This window comes from Spea bombifrons, chromosome 2 (assembly GCF_027358695.1).
Source record: "Spea bombifrons isolate aSpeBom1 chromosome 2, aSpeBom1.2.pri, whole genome shotgun sequence".
Lineage (NCBI taxonomy): Eukaryota > Metazoa > Chordata > Amphibia > Anura > Pelobatidae > Spea > Spea bombifrons.
In genome coordinates, this window is record NC_071088.1 from 29015858 (window position 1) to 29030668 (window position 14811).

Consider the following 14811-nt stretch of genomic DNA (forward strand, 5'->3'; position numbering starts at 1 on the left):
TTCATCTGGGAGGAGAGCAACATGATTAGAGGTCTCCTTGATGAAGCCATTGGAACATCACTCAAATATTTCATTTATTACTCGAATAGGGAGAAACTTTTCTTCCCGACTCCAGGGGTCTTGTTTTTTAGCCCACCAGTGGTGTGAAAAGTTTCACACTGGGAAACCATGCATGCATGGGGTGAATGGTCTCCTCAAATCCCTGTAATGTGTAGGTATAGTGCATAATGCGTATTGGCCAGCAGGACATGCATTTGGCCGAACACATCTCCTGTAAACCAAGGGCCTGGCAGCAAAATGCATAGGGAGGGATTGTGCTGAACCCCGTTATACGTTTGCAAAGGAGAGAAACAATGAAGGGGTTACTCTGCTATTATATGCATTAAAATTCATATGATGACCAGATTGTCCTATTTAGGTACCTTTCCCCATAGTATACACACTAGGTGGGTTTTTCATATGAATGTATTGCTTATATTAATATGCAACTATAAATGTATATGTTTAATGTATTGAATGTTTGATAGTAGGGGGTAGACAAAGGTTAATTGGAAATCTAGTTGATCCTGCTGTTCCCGTTAACAGTGTCTTCACATAGTTCAGTGAAAGTGGTACAGAATACACTGCTGTTTTATTGCTGTCAGCTTTTCTGAACTAAACATAATGTATAGCCTGACCTCTGTAACCACAAGCCTTACAAAAGACATACACATGCTGGTGCAACCAGTTCTCTAGCAGAGATTGTTTTCTAGACAGTGATCTAATTACCAATGTATTGTAATGAGAGTCCACAGACAAGTTATCATGATTGTCAGTGATTTATGAACTTCTCAGATGGTGGACTGTACTAGTGAAATCCTGCTTGTACAATTAAATATTTTTTTCCATAGACATTGCAATAGTCAGGGTCAGGCTGGTGATTATGACTGAGGTATTCTATTGTTTTCCACAAAGCAGTAAGATATGGAGTCAGGATGATTGGGTTAAGATAGAACATATACACATGACTAGTATACTGCTGTCTGAAAGCATTATATCAAACCAAACTAAAACGTTTAAAAAAGGAAAAAGGCCCAATACCTTTGAAAATATATTTTTATCTGATACTAGTAATAAAATTAATGTATTGTACATCAGTGGCACTGCAAGCAAAGAACAGAAACCCGCATTTAAGCAGTTTCAGCTAATAAGGGAATGTGATGAATGTGAGGTTTACTGGATAAAGAAAAGGTCCATTGCCAACTGTAAACCAATTTTTTGGTGATGCACAGCACTCCCACTGATGTTGCTTGTGGAGCTAGCCCCACACACAGACATAAGACTCCCCTGAATGTATGACAATATAGTCCGAATGGTTCTCATCTCCCTTCAAATTATATAGATGTACATTTTTATATGTTTCCTGATTATGTTGTTCATGATGTAATGGTGTTCACCTGTAACACATACATTAATTTTGCTGTACTGGTACCAGGGAATATAGTCTAAAGTTGATTGTGATGAGTTTATGTGGACCAACCCTCCACACAGTCACGTATGCTTCAATAACTTTATAGGTTGATTTTACATTTACTCATCTTCTTTCCCTACAACGTATTACAAACATCTTTAGATTATGATGCAAGGTCAACTGCAAGCTGATGTGATCCTAAAGACAATTCCATGAAATGCAGTCAGTAGAACGTGATCCTTATGGTCTGTTCTAATCGTTCTTTACAATTCTACCTATCTATACATTGATGATCGTGGCCCATTTCATACAGCATGGGAAAATTCCGTCTATAGGCATACACCTGTGTTTGCCAATGATGTCACAGGCTGGAAATGTTCTATTTTGCTTCACAGAATTGTAAAGGCGAAGAAAGTGAAAGGTGCTTTTCGCAGCAGTTCTGAGTAAAACATGGTTTCATTTCATTGCTGCTAATCTTGGCCAGTCAACCCTTTATTTTGCTGACTGCTGCCAGGGGTCTGGTGATTCCATTGAAAATGCATCCATTTGCTAATTAACCCTCATTTTACAGCCTGTCAGTTTGTCGGCACCATGTTCAAATTAATTCTTAATAATTGCTGGATTTTTTTGCAGATTCTTAACTCCTTGCTTGCCAGAGGAAGCAGCCGCATACCCGTTGGGCCTTCACAAAATAGTGTTTTATATATCGTATTAATATTCTGATAATAGAAGTAAATTGTAGTTCTGTCTTTTCTGTATTTTAGTCCTTCTAGCTCATCTATCATACAATAAGAGTCTAACTCGCAGTCTCAAGAAATAATCTGAAATAGTTTGACAAAGAAGGGTATTACGTGTAAAAAGGTATTCTGGTGCAAAGTCTGAAAAGTGATCTCTTGACCATATCAACCACTGGAATGGTCCATCAGAAACATTCTTTTGGTTGCTATGGTAATAAGACCGACAGTACTAGAATCCATTTTTTATACATAATATATTCCACAAGTACTCCTACATCAGGCCTCAAAAGTTACCCCTAGGCATTATATAGGTTATACTCTGGGATTGGTGAGTAGACTTCGGTGAATGTTTGGTACTTCGTCTCCAACTTGTGCTTCCCTGTCAACATGATTTGTATTTGGTTTTTTTCAGTACCTGGTACTATTAAGATACAGCCTTCCCTTTAACACCCTTTCTATCATATAAATTGTTAATAACTGATTTGTGCTTTTTTTAACACATCTGTTGATCATTCTAGTTGCCAGGTTTTCACATTTTTATCTACTGCTTTGGGGTTTTTTAAGCAGATCACTTTTTAATTTATTTGAACAATGCGTAATTAGAGTCAAAGTACTGCTTACGGATTAATGATTGGCTGAGGTTACACCAGGCCAATGTCTTTGGCAGTGAATGGGCAAACAGGGGCTCGCCTTGGCCTCCTTTGCCAGGCTATGCAGTACTTGGTGGAGTAATTGCATGTTCAGTGATTGTGCTGCTGGGTATTAAATGTGTGCGCTAATGATGTATATTTTCCATGCGGAGAGCCGGCGACAGGTGTTTCATTTATTTTTAACTTTTAACCTGTCCAGCTCCAGAAACGTTGGTCCTACAAGCTTAGCTAACGTGTTTGTAATAGGACCTTTTTATCCTAGAAAATATCGCTTGAGCTCTGTAGAATCCTTTTTATCAGCAATTGTACTGTCTTTAAAAAAAAAAAAAAAAAAGAAAATTGTGCCCCGTAGTGTGTTAAGAAAATAAGCCGTAACATATCAGTCATTCACAAACAAATGTTTAGAAACGTTTTCTGTTTCTATGGCAACAACCTATCAGTTCCCGCGTTTTGTGTCACATGACAATCACACACTCCTGACAAATTATGACTGAAGCAAAGGCTTAATTCGAGTAAAGGTTTCAGCACCATGAATTATATTTTTAACGCTGCATTAAGCTACAAAAGCCCCTTTAAAGCTTTTCAGCAGTGAATCTGTGACCGGTACCAGCATCTCTTCCCCTATGGATCTGTGAGACAGGCATAGAACGTTAATCGATATAGGGAAAGGAAAACGGGATACCTATGGTATGGTGGATGGCACAGAGAGCCTGTTTAAGTAAGTTTCACAACAATTTCAAGGTAAATGAGCAGATTTTCAGACTATTCTGTTAACAGGCAGTGCACAGGTGTTTTTGAACTATTAGTCCTATCATCCACGATGCCATCTGGCTTATAATTAGGTAACGATAAATTAGGGGGCTTTGGTCTACTCATGGATTATCACAACCTGCATAGAATGTTTGTGATTATTGCATGTTATGAAGGGGCTTTTGTTCCGCTAATATAGAAAGATAACAAGAATGGCAGAAAAGCACTGTGCCCCCCAAAATTTAAGAAAACAAGAGAAGTCCAGTAAATGAATAAATTACACTTTTTGCATCCAGGTAACTTCAAATCACCCCATCTATTGCTGTACTGCAACCCCCTTGACATCTAGCTAGTCCCTTTGCAATATCAGCCCCAGCAACCTTGAAATATGAGTGCGTGTCAATAGGCGGTTACAAATATCTAAGAAACTTAGATGAACATTTTTTTTTTTGTTGTGTGATGTAGAAAGCCGAAGCTGTTTTGACATGTCTTGCTGCCTGTTTCGTGTAAAGCTGCTGTTGCTGGTCTGGTAACTGTAGATCGCTTAGGGCTGATACTGGAAAGTCGCATGAATGAAGTGCGTGTTAACGTTCTGTTATAGATGTCCTTTCAAAGTGAAAGCTAGTTTGCGTATGTGTTATAAAGCGAAGTGAAACCTGGTTAGGAAGCCAGTCGTTTACTTTCTAAAGACTGCATGCAGCAACAAGTTTCAGTATGATGCATGTAATCAGCATTTTTCATGTTATAATGGAAAATGCTAATGCCCCCATATAGCCCCATTAACCCATAATACATATTAAAGAGATTTGTTAGGATATGCAATCTTTACCTATGACAAATGGGAAAAAGAAGTGCCTGGTGGAAACGCTGCAGCTTACTGCCCTTATCCACTGGTCCCATTTGGCTGCTTGAAGCGCCTGGTCTTTGTCAAGAAGGCTAGCGTGCTAGCCTTTGTATGCATTTCACACTAGACCCCATTAAACTCTTGTGCAAGCTAAAGCTGAGTTCTGTCCAACCCATCTCCTGTAGGCCAAGGAGCTGGGAAAATGCCCCAGATGTATAGATAGGATAAGCCTCGATGTAAAGGTGACACTCGTCTATCGTGTGCGCTTTCACAGTTTTAAAATGGCTCCATGGAAGTGTTTAACAAGTGAAAAAATACAATAAAAAGAACTATTTGAGCTTCTGAAGGTTCTGTGTGATATCCTACACTGAGGAATTTGTCCAGAAAAGTTACTTATTCGTTATATTTCCAAGCCAGTGTGTCTAAGCTCTGCATTTTAACGAAAAACGAAATTATTTTAAGAGACTTCGCTTTACCGTTAAAAAGTATGTTATCATTATTGTTGAAAATGCCGAAATAGGCAGGGTAGCAAAAATACAACCCTTTTTTGTGGCCATTGAAACTGAGAGATTACAATTACTTTCTCCGTACTTCAGCAAATTCCTCCAGTAATATACAGAAATTGTGTTTAGTAGGATGGCGGGGAGAGTGTAGAAAATTATGTTACCGTCTGTGCTTTAGCTCCAGTGAATAGGACTGTAAATGCCTTTAAAAATGATAGGTTATAGGGATTATTTACTGTTGTGGTGTTTTTATTTGGCATTGTGAGTCTGTACTTTGGCAATGGAATGGATATTGATTATGCCATTTGTTGGCTATCGATAATGCAAGAGTAATAGAGCCCTCCTATCCTGCATGAAAAGTGCAGACATTTTGAATCCAAAGTGTTTTTGCTGTGAAAGAAACCTTTGATTAGATAGAAATAAGGGGAAAGAAGCCGATATAGTGAGGTTTCTGGGCAAAATTTGGTTCACTTAGCAAATACTTGTACTAAGCATTTTTATTGAATGGGCTAGTATATCCAAATAATTTTTGTACTATTACGAGCAATCATTTTTCTACTATGTCACTGATATTTAGAATGCAGGTGTTTTAGGTATAGCAAAAATTATAATTATAGTCAGAGGTGCTACTTACTTGAATAATGTGATAACTGGTTAGGTGTATGATGATGGTTGGCTGCTTTGTTCACCGCTTCCATTGGTTTAAAGCTGAATGCTTCTGTATAAAAGAATGGCATTGGTTGTGAATTGGTGTCTTTCATGTTGACTGGAAAGAAGTTGATAACCTGGTGTAATCCCTTGATCTAGATCACAGATGATACATCTAATCTCAGAATTTGGATGGGAGATAAATCCCATTTTTCTTGATGTAGAGACTTAATCAGCCCTTGGTCTTGCCTTAGATTCATGATCCTTTTATGCCTATCCCAGCCTCTACCAGCTTTAGACAATGGCCTCTTCTAACATTCCTCCTCTGTTATAAATGTCCCTCCTATACTTTGTTAAATCCCTTTACGGATTTAAATATTTCTATTACATCTCACCCCCCTCTTCTTTCCTCTAAGTTCCATCGAAGTCAGTTCCTGACAACGTATAAAGATCCCTTAGCCTTTCCTGGAAATTTGTATCCGGCTAAACATTCACCATTTTAGTAGCCCTCTTATGAACGCTTTCCAATATGTCAGTATGCTTTTGGAGATCGGGTCTCCAGAACTATAGACAATACTTGCCGGTAGTAATAGATGGTAGCTGTTATAGTCTAGCGGTAATTTAAGGACCGCACCATGGACTGTTGGATAAGCCTCTGACTGTCAGAAAGGTATGCCTAATCTACATTGGAAGTGAGACACGTTTCCTTTGCTTTTACAGTAGAAGTCCCACAGAAAAAAATATTTTCCTCCTTTATACCACAGGCAAATATCAACAAAAATATGGTTCTGTCTCATTTTGTTCCAATAAACTTCCGTTATTTGTGCAGACCGAAAGGCTGCCATTGTCATGGGAAAATATTGGTGACTTTCGTGGCTGGGACAAATGGCTAATATGCAACATTATATTGTGGAAAAACTAGAACTGTATAACAAAACTTAGAGGGGTTCCCCTTTTAAATAGATAAATTGCATGACTTGTCCCAAAATACATTGATCTGCTCTGTAACACCTGACCTTGTTTGTTTTTTTAGGACGCAACAATGCTTGTGAAAAGACATCATACCTCTTTCTGCGTAAGGAATTGCCTGTGCGGCTTGCAAACACCCTCAAAGAAGTGAACCTATTGCCTGAAAGCCTACTGCAAAGGCCATCTGTGAAGTTGGTGCGGTCCTGGTAAGGTCAAGCCCCACATAGGGCCTAAACGTTGATCTAAATTGTTCTCCAACCAAGTAAGAATTTTGTTGAACCTCGTGCCAGAAGGTTGAGAGGATCTTAATCACATTCATTGAGTAGAATTTGTGTGTGAGCTTTATTGCTGTACAGTGCAGACCTGCCGATTGTTTACATTTTGGTACATCCAAGGCCTGTGACTCGGTGGCCATGGTGAGTGTCAGCTAGTGAGTCAACCTGGTGAGCTGTGTCTCCTCTTTTGTGTTTTTTAAAAATACAACACATTTAAATGTCTAAGGCATACTTAAGGTAGACTGAAAGCCATTAAAAAAGCAGTCAAGGCATCATTTGTACAACCCCATTGTAGCAGGTGTCTGGAGTACTATTGTAGTACTATCATTTGATGGTTTAAATAAATAGAAGGCTATAGTCGTTCAAAAAAAAAAAACCCTTAACATGATTTATTTATTATTATGACCCTTTTGTAAAATTACCCTAATTTAGAGATCAAAACAAGGAAACTGTACTGCTGTAACCAGTGTGACTCCACTCTTATTTTGTTTTGCTTGCCTTTCTTATAGGTATATGCAGAGCTTCCTTCAGCTTTTAGAATATGAGCATAAAAGCCCTGATGATCCCCATGTCCTGTACGAGTAAGTATTTCAGGTGCTGTTTTCTGATGATTTTCATATGCTCAGTGGGATTGTTTAATGATCTCGCTTTTTTGGGCAGCATGGCATAACTGTGATTAAAGGTATAAGAGACAAAAAATGCATTGGCAGCCACAAGCAATTAAGTTTTCATTTGACCTTCACTGCATGGCGCTGATACTTTTAATCTACTTAAGTACTGCTTACACAAATCAAGGCTCTGGTTTTATGCCAGGAGAAATGCCGATTCTGACACTTTCTTAAGTAAGCATTTGTTGCAATTAAGTTTTTTTTTGGGGGGGGGTTCCTCTCCAATGGAGATGACCTCAAAATATTCAAAACACTGTTGTACAACATTGCAATACAAGCAAACCCCAGTGAGCATGTCCTGCAAGAAGGCCTGAGCATGTCCTGCATAATGCATTGTGATACCACTATCAAGAAATCTCTCCATAGTCGTGACTGATCTATAATATTTTTACAGTTTATACTTTTAAAGAATAAGGCAGCTGCCGGATGGTTCTGGTTTGAATAGTACTGAACCATCCAAACGTCATACCTATGAAGACTCAAACAAACTGCCAGTTTAGGGAATACATACCTCCTTGTCCTCCAGGTGAAGCTACTTTAAGATATACTAATCTTTAGTGAATACAGCCCTCATTGTTATTGGTGTACAGCACTAGGTGAAGCTACATTAAGATACACTAATCTTTCTCCTTTGGTGGAACCCATGTAGACAATTTTACCTTGGGTTTAGGCATCTGATTCTGGAAGTGCAGCTGGGTTGTTACAAGGGGTGACTTGCTTACAGAAGAAGGGCTGAGAATTTACCAAGTGTCACCTGGTAGCCAGGTGAAAACATTGGTTCCCCAGGCCTTCGGGTTAGTGTCTTCAGTCTCAGGACATTTGGCCAAACCGAATCCCTGTATAGGGTCCCCCTACTCCCCACCTTGTTATCCATTCAAAGCCTAACTTGGGCTAGTCCTGCCCCTATTATCTCTGGGCAGCCATTCACAGAAAGTTCCCAGGTATGTGAAGGGGTCTGTTCACTGGTGGGGCAACATTTTTTTAGTAGATAAATGCAGTTAAGATGCTACAGCGGGGCTGACCTTGTGCTTTACGTGACAGGGGGCAAGGAGGCTTTTCAGTTCTCCTTTTTTTATTTAGAAAGAGTCTGTAAGGGTGGCTCAGTATGCTAGGATCTCTTAGTGGCTAGGATTGGGTACAAAACACGGTCCATATGACATCAAATGGCAGTCCAGTTAGCTTAATTGCCCCTTATATGCCCCTCAATCACCATTTGAGAGATATAAAAAGTAAAGGAATGAGGGGTACAAAAAATAAATAAAATGCAATTACTCTCCAAACTTCTATTTTCCCTTGCCAAGAAAAAAAAATGCTTTTATTTCAAATGCTGTGTGTATTAAACTATTATTGAAAAGGCATTTCCATGGAATACATTGATTGTTTTTGTGAACCCTTCTTACCAAGACTCATTCACTCGCGCTGCACATTTACATTGCAGAAACGGAGTGAAAATGTGTCAAATTACCATCACTAAATCCCATGATCCATAACAATTAGGCGTTATGAGCAGTGTTGGAAAATATATCACCATTCATTAGTCAGGAGGAGTAAAGTTACAATTCCGTCTTAATTATACATTCTGAACAGTATGATTTCTTTACATGTTACGGAGCAGTGGAAAATGCCCTCCCTGATTATGAGGATATATTATCAGTCTTCCCACGGCACAATCTGGGCAAGAAAACTGCACTAGATTTATCAAAGTAAATTATGCCAATTAAAAGCAATAGGATTTTTTTGTTTTGATCACTCTGGAAGGATTACACTAGGGAGGTTGCTCGCACGCTTTAGCCGACAGGCGTTTTTGTGTAATCAATGCGACGGTTTAATTAACAGTTCCACAATTTATGTTTTCTTTTCTCCTTCCAACAGCTTTTTAAATCTTCTTATTCAAGTGAGAAATAGACACAATGATGTCGTTCCCACCATGGCCCAAGGAGTAATAGAATATAAAGAGAAATATGGATTTGACCCCTTTGTCAGCAGTAACATTCAGTACTTTTTGGACAGATTCTACACAAATAGGATCTCTTTTCGAATGCTCATCAACCAGCACAGTAAGTTCAGCTATCTCTGTTAATACCGAGGTACCTAACTGCATTCTAGAGCAATAATGTTTCATAATACTCTATTGCGATGATGCAATTTTCTTTATTGTAAAAATGGTTTGATGATGAGAACTGTTGGTGACTTCTCAAAAGTCCACACGGCTTGCGGGGGCACATTTTCCCACACTATCAGTCTATATGTGTGACTTTGAATTTAAATTTTAAATGTATGCTTTTTTGTTAGAATGCGGTATGAGGTTGCCCTTCCGTATGTCGGAATTTTTTCTCAAAGATAACAATAAATGAGCAGGTGCAGAGGTTTTCGGGTGCGGTAATTTTAGTAACCGTAATAGTGTTGATCTGCAACATCCAGGTTTGAGGTCATATCCTAAGCAGCTGTAACTAGTTATTTAATTGACAATTACACAGCGCTAAACATTCCCATGAACTTTGTGGCCGTAGATTGTGCAATAATGTTAACGTATTGATTTAATGTTATTTCTTTGTATCCTTGCTTACTGTCTACTTGAATTTCAGTGGGTGTGTGTTTTCTCCTAGACCTTTAAAAGCCTCTGTACTCTATTCCATGTTGTGAATTCCAGGGTATGCTTAACATTTCTTACAGCCTTTATCAGCCTTTATCAGATGATAAAGGCTGTAAGATGTCCATTTGGTGTCCTCTGTCTCCAGGATGCTGGGGACACTGGGGATGATAGTGTTGTGAATGCATCTGTTCTAATAAGTAAGCATTGTGTTAGTTTGGCTGACAAGTATTGTGTCAGTTCATTTTGCATATTCCAAACTATTTTTTATCATTAAAAGATAGACCTTAGTTCCCAGGCTGTTACATCACAGTTACTATTATCCACAGCTGTTCAGATTAGGGCCGATAGAAACAGTATAATCCAGTTAAATATCTCAGCAGGTTTATGAGTTTGCATAATTTCATTGATAACCTCTTTTTTTCCCAATTTAAAGCTTTGCTCTTTGGAGGGGACATCAATCCTGCTCATCCCAAACACATTGGTAGCATTGATCCTACCTGCAATGTACCAGAAGTAGTGAAGGGTAAGAGGTCTACTGTCTTTGCCTTATGCTTAAAACAAGAGGTTTTTCTACATTTTGACACTTTTTTTTTTTTACATATTCAGTTGCAAGTTTTATTTTTGTTTTTTCCATTTTTGCTTCACAGATGCCTATGAAACGGCAAAGATGCTGTGTGAACAATACTACCTGACTGCACCTGAGCTCAAAATCGAAGAGTTTAATGGTAACAACCTCTTGCACATACATAAAGTTAATTTGTCATCTACACTATATTTTGTGTAGAGGATACATGTTGACCATTACATTTGTTGCAAATATTTTATTTATCATGATCTTTAATCTTCAGGATGAATGCTGAGCTCTCGCTAGGTTTTTTTGTTTATGCATCCATTTTAAACTGTTTCTAAAAATCTGTATTTCCTTCTAGCATTCAATGCTTCTGTACCAATAACTGTTTATAATGTATTTGAGTATACTGTTGTAAATATGTAATGGTGCTTACTATTGTTTTGCAGCTAAAGCCCCTGGTAGACCCCTTCAGGTAGTCTATGTGCCTTCTCATCTATTTCACATGCTGTTTGAACTCTTTAAGGTATGTATTAATTATAGTTTTTAGTGCAAACATTATCTTTCTTTATTTACTGTTTTTAAGACCTACATATTACAGTATTGCTGCTTTGACTCAACTATAATCGTCAATGATCCTAAAAAAGGCAGGTTTTCATGGTGGGCCATCAAGCTGATCAAAGGAAGATCCATCTGAAAAGTGGCTGCTTTAACTGACTGTTCGGACATGGGAAGATACTAAACCTGAACGTTTTTGAGAGTTGCTGTAGTAGACGTTTATGTGTTTTCTAAGAGATCTGATATTTCCCTGTACAGTTTACATTGAATTGTACTCCAGATGGATTTAAGATTAAAGAATAAAACAATCTGTAAACCTCCCCAAATCTTTTGTTTGTACGCTGTAATACTAGGTCAGAAAAGGCAGATGGTTTTTATTCTTTTAATTTCCCGTGGTAGCAGTTTTCTTTTCTTACGTTCTCAAGTCCCACCGTAGCCACTAGAACAAAATATATACAATTACATAAAAAAGAGACCTTTAGAATACAGAAACCAGACTACTAAATGATTTGAATTAAAAAGCAATGCCTATCCAGATGTGGCTTTAAAAATGCTTGAAGGCATAATGCACGTTGTTTTATTTGTCTCTTACTATGTTTTTTTATTTGACTTCTGTATTTGTATTTTGGATCAGCAAAAACAAGTGAGATAAGTCACATATTAAGTTCCATTTGTGAACCAGCGCAAAACTTTGATTTGTCTGGGAAAACTAGTTTTTCTGGGTTGCCACATAAATCTCTCTTTCAAGCAAATTAATAACAGTGTGTATCGGAATCTGGTTTGGATAAAATGCCTTGCCATAATTGTTCTGAATTATTGGTATCACTATCCTGAGCTTGGCGACAGTTCAACGTGGTTCCAGGGTAATTTACTGCTATAATAAGGGATAACGCGACTTGGGTGGTAAAAAGCAGCGAGCGTTTCATTTGAGAAGAAAAGATTGGCAGGTTCCACAATGATATATTGTGGTGCCTTCTCACACGTAGACCTCAAGCAACAATTTTATTAATAATTGGGCATTTAAATAGCTTTATTCAGATGTTAAGCCTATTACCTTGTTATTTTACTTTTATAATTAGTAATCATAGTAACAGAAAGTAGTAATTTTGACTCAGAGAAGACTTGAGTTCAGTTGTGCCGTGCTGTAATTACAGAGATGCCAGGAAAGGCACATAGAAACACGATCTAGCAACAATATTCATCATGTGCTAGGTCTAAGAGAATTGTGCATGGCAATTTTAGCAGTGTCGCACGTGCATTGAGGTTCTAAAACCACCCTGGATCAACTACCAACATGCTCAGCCATCCAAAAGTGCAACTTTAGTTATGGAATTTCAGTCATGGTGAAGAGGCCATTATTGGAATTATATGCTGTTCAAAGAATGTTTTTTGTAAGGCTTTTTCATTAAAGCTTTTTTTCTTTCTTACCCATTTGCATTCTGGGAAATGTATGGGGTTTTTTTTCTTAGCCACTGTATCCCATACAGAATGTAAAAATATTAGAGCTTTGTCTGCTTTCCAGAACTCAATGAGAGCAACTGTTGAGCTGCATGAGGACAGAATGGAAAGTCTGCCACCCATAAGGACCTTGGTCACAATGGGGAAAGAAGATTTGTCTATAAAGGTAAACATTTTACCTACAAAGAGTATAAATGCGCTGTTACTCTTAACCTTGTTTCGAAGCAGTTTTCTACTGTTGTAAATGAAGTGTGAAAAACCACATACCACCTGGAGAATTTCCTAGAAGCCCACATAGACTACATGTTATAATGAAATGTATTACATGTGGATATGGCACAATATGTGATTATTATATGTGATATAATTCATATATATGTCCTTCATTGCTGCTGTTATTCTTTTCTTCTAGATAAGTGATCAAGGTGGAGGGGTGCCATTAAGAAAGATTGACCGTTTGTTTAATTACATGTACTCAACTGCCCCCAAGCCCAGCCTGGAGCCGAGCCGGGCAGTTCCTTTGGTAAGTCAATGTAAGGGAATTATGCACGATGCATAGACTAATTTTCTACCATTCTACCAACACTATTATTATTATTATTATCTTTTATTTATATACCACCAACAATTTACACAGCTCTTAATACAATACATATATTCAAGGGGTATCAAAGACGAGAATTGACAGACTACGACAAGCCCTTCGTAGATTATCGTAATTGTTACAACCGTGAAGCACCCAGTTATAGAAGCTCTTATTTTGAATTCATGCCAGCTGGTGGAATATTTTCTGTTCATATTGTTTATTTTCGTTATGTTTTTAGGCAGGATTTGGGTATGGTCTGCCGATTTCTCGGCTATATGCTCGATATTTCCAAGGAGATCTCAAACTCTACTCCATGGAAGGTGTAGGAACTGATGCCGTGATCTACCTGAAGGTATCATGTTATGAAACAAATGCAGTTCTTAATATGAAATAAGATGTCTTCTGTAACAAATCTTCCAACTTAACCTTTATAAGAAAATACTTTATTTTGCAGCTCCGCCTGCATACAAATTAATCCATACGTGATAATATTGAGTTTTCTGCTATTGGCACGACCTCTCCTGATGTAGTGAATATGGTTTGCTGGACATTCTAGGGGAACCAAAATAAAGAAGCAGAGGCTCAGCACTCAAATGATAAGGTGAGTTTATTTCACGCAGGCAACGTTTCGACGCACAGGTCTTTCTCAAGCTGTGTGTCGAAACGTTGCCTGCGTGAAATAAACTCACTTTATCATTTGAGTGCTGAGCCTCTGCTTCTTTATTTTGGATTTATTGAGCGACTTGGTGGTACCCTGGCTCGTGCACCATTTCACTGCTGAGTGCTGCATTCCAACCTTTCTTTTTGCGTATTCTAGTGGAACCAACGCCAATTACTTCTCTCTACTTTTATATTTCAGGCTGTTTCAGGTGAATCTTTTGAAAGGCTCCCTGTGTTCAACAAATCGGCTTGGCGACATTATAAGAATGCAGCCGAAGCAGATGACTGGAGCAATCCGAGCAGAGAGCCGAGGGATGCCTCCAAATATAAGGCTAACTAGTACCGCAACTGCTGCCGGCACCTAGAACACGCTCGTTATATGCAAGGGATTAGCTGGCATTGTGCAACGATGCCACAATTAGATATGGGATCTTAATGGATATTTATTTAGAATAATATAGGTGGAGGTGTGCTAGTTTTGGGACTTTACCTACAACCTTCACTTCTCATCAGGGACCCTGCTTATAAGTTCCTGTGTATAATCTATGCTTAGTTCTGTTTGGCTGGTGAAATGAAAAAAAAAATGATGATTTTGCACTGATTTTTTTAATCATGTGATGAAAATGGGTAACGGACGTTTTGTTAACATTATATATTTATATAATTTTAACAAACGGTAATCTGTTGTAATAGATGTTTGTCGGTTAAAGAGTAATCACACCTTTGCTGCTGGGGTGTGTTAGCAGAAATACCTCCAATATTTTATGATTTTTCATTAGAATATTGTGCAACAGTCACTTGTATAATAGTGCTTTATACGTAGCAACACAAAGGTTATTTTTGGAAAATTTCCCTTTTATGTATGGCTATTTGCAATATCTGTGATGCATGCAC

The 14811-nt window shown here is 38.1% G+C and overlaps 1 protein-coding gene across 1 annotated transcript in view; it reads left to right on the plus strand.

The window, feature by feature from the left end:
* The window catches only part of PDK3 (pyruvate dehydrogenase kinase 3), a 28023-nt gene extending 13542 nt beyond the window's left edge, over positions 1–14481 (plus strand). The window contains exons 2-11 of the mRNA XM_053457333.1: positions 6616–6757; positions 7336–7407; positions 9367–9551; positions 10521–10610; positions 10735–10812; positions 11105–11181; positions 12736–12837; positions 13084–13194; positions 13496–13609; positions 14117–14481. Of these exons, the coding sequence (XP_053313308.1) occupies positions 6616–6757; positions 7336–7407; positions 9367–9551; positions 10521–10610; positions 10735–10812; positions 11105–11181; positions 12736–12837; positions 13084–13194; positions 13496–13609; positions 14117–14257 (1112 nt within the window). The 3' untranslated portion in view covers positions 14258–14481. The remainder of the gene's footprint in view (positions 1–6615; positions 6758–7335; positions 7408–9366; positions 9552–10520; positions 10611–10734; positions 10813–11104; positions 11182–12735; positions 12838–13083; positions 13195–13495; positions 13610–14116) is intronic.
* Positions 14482–14811: the final 330 nt, after the last annotated feature.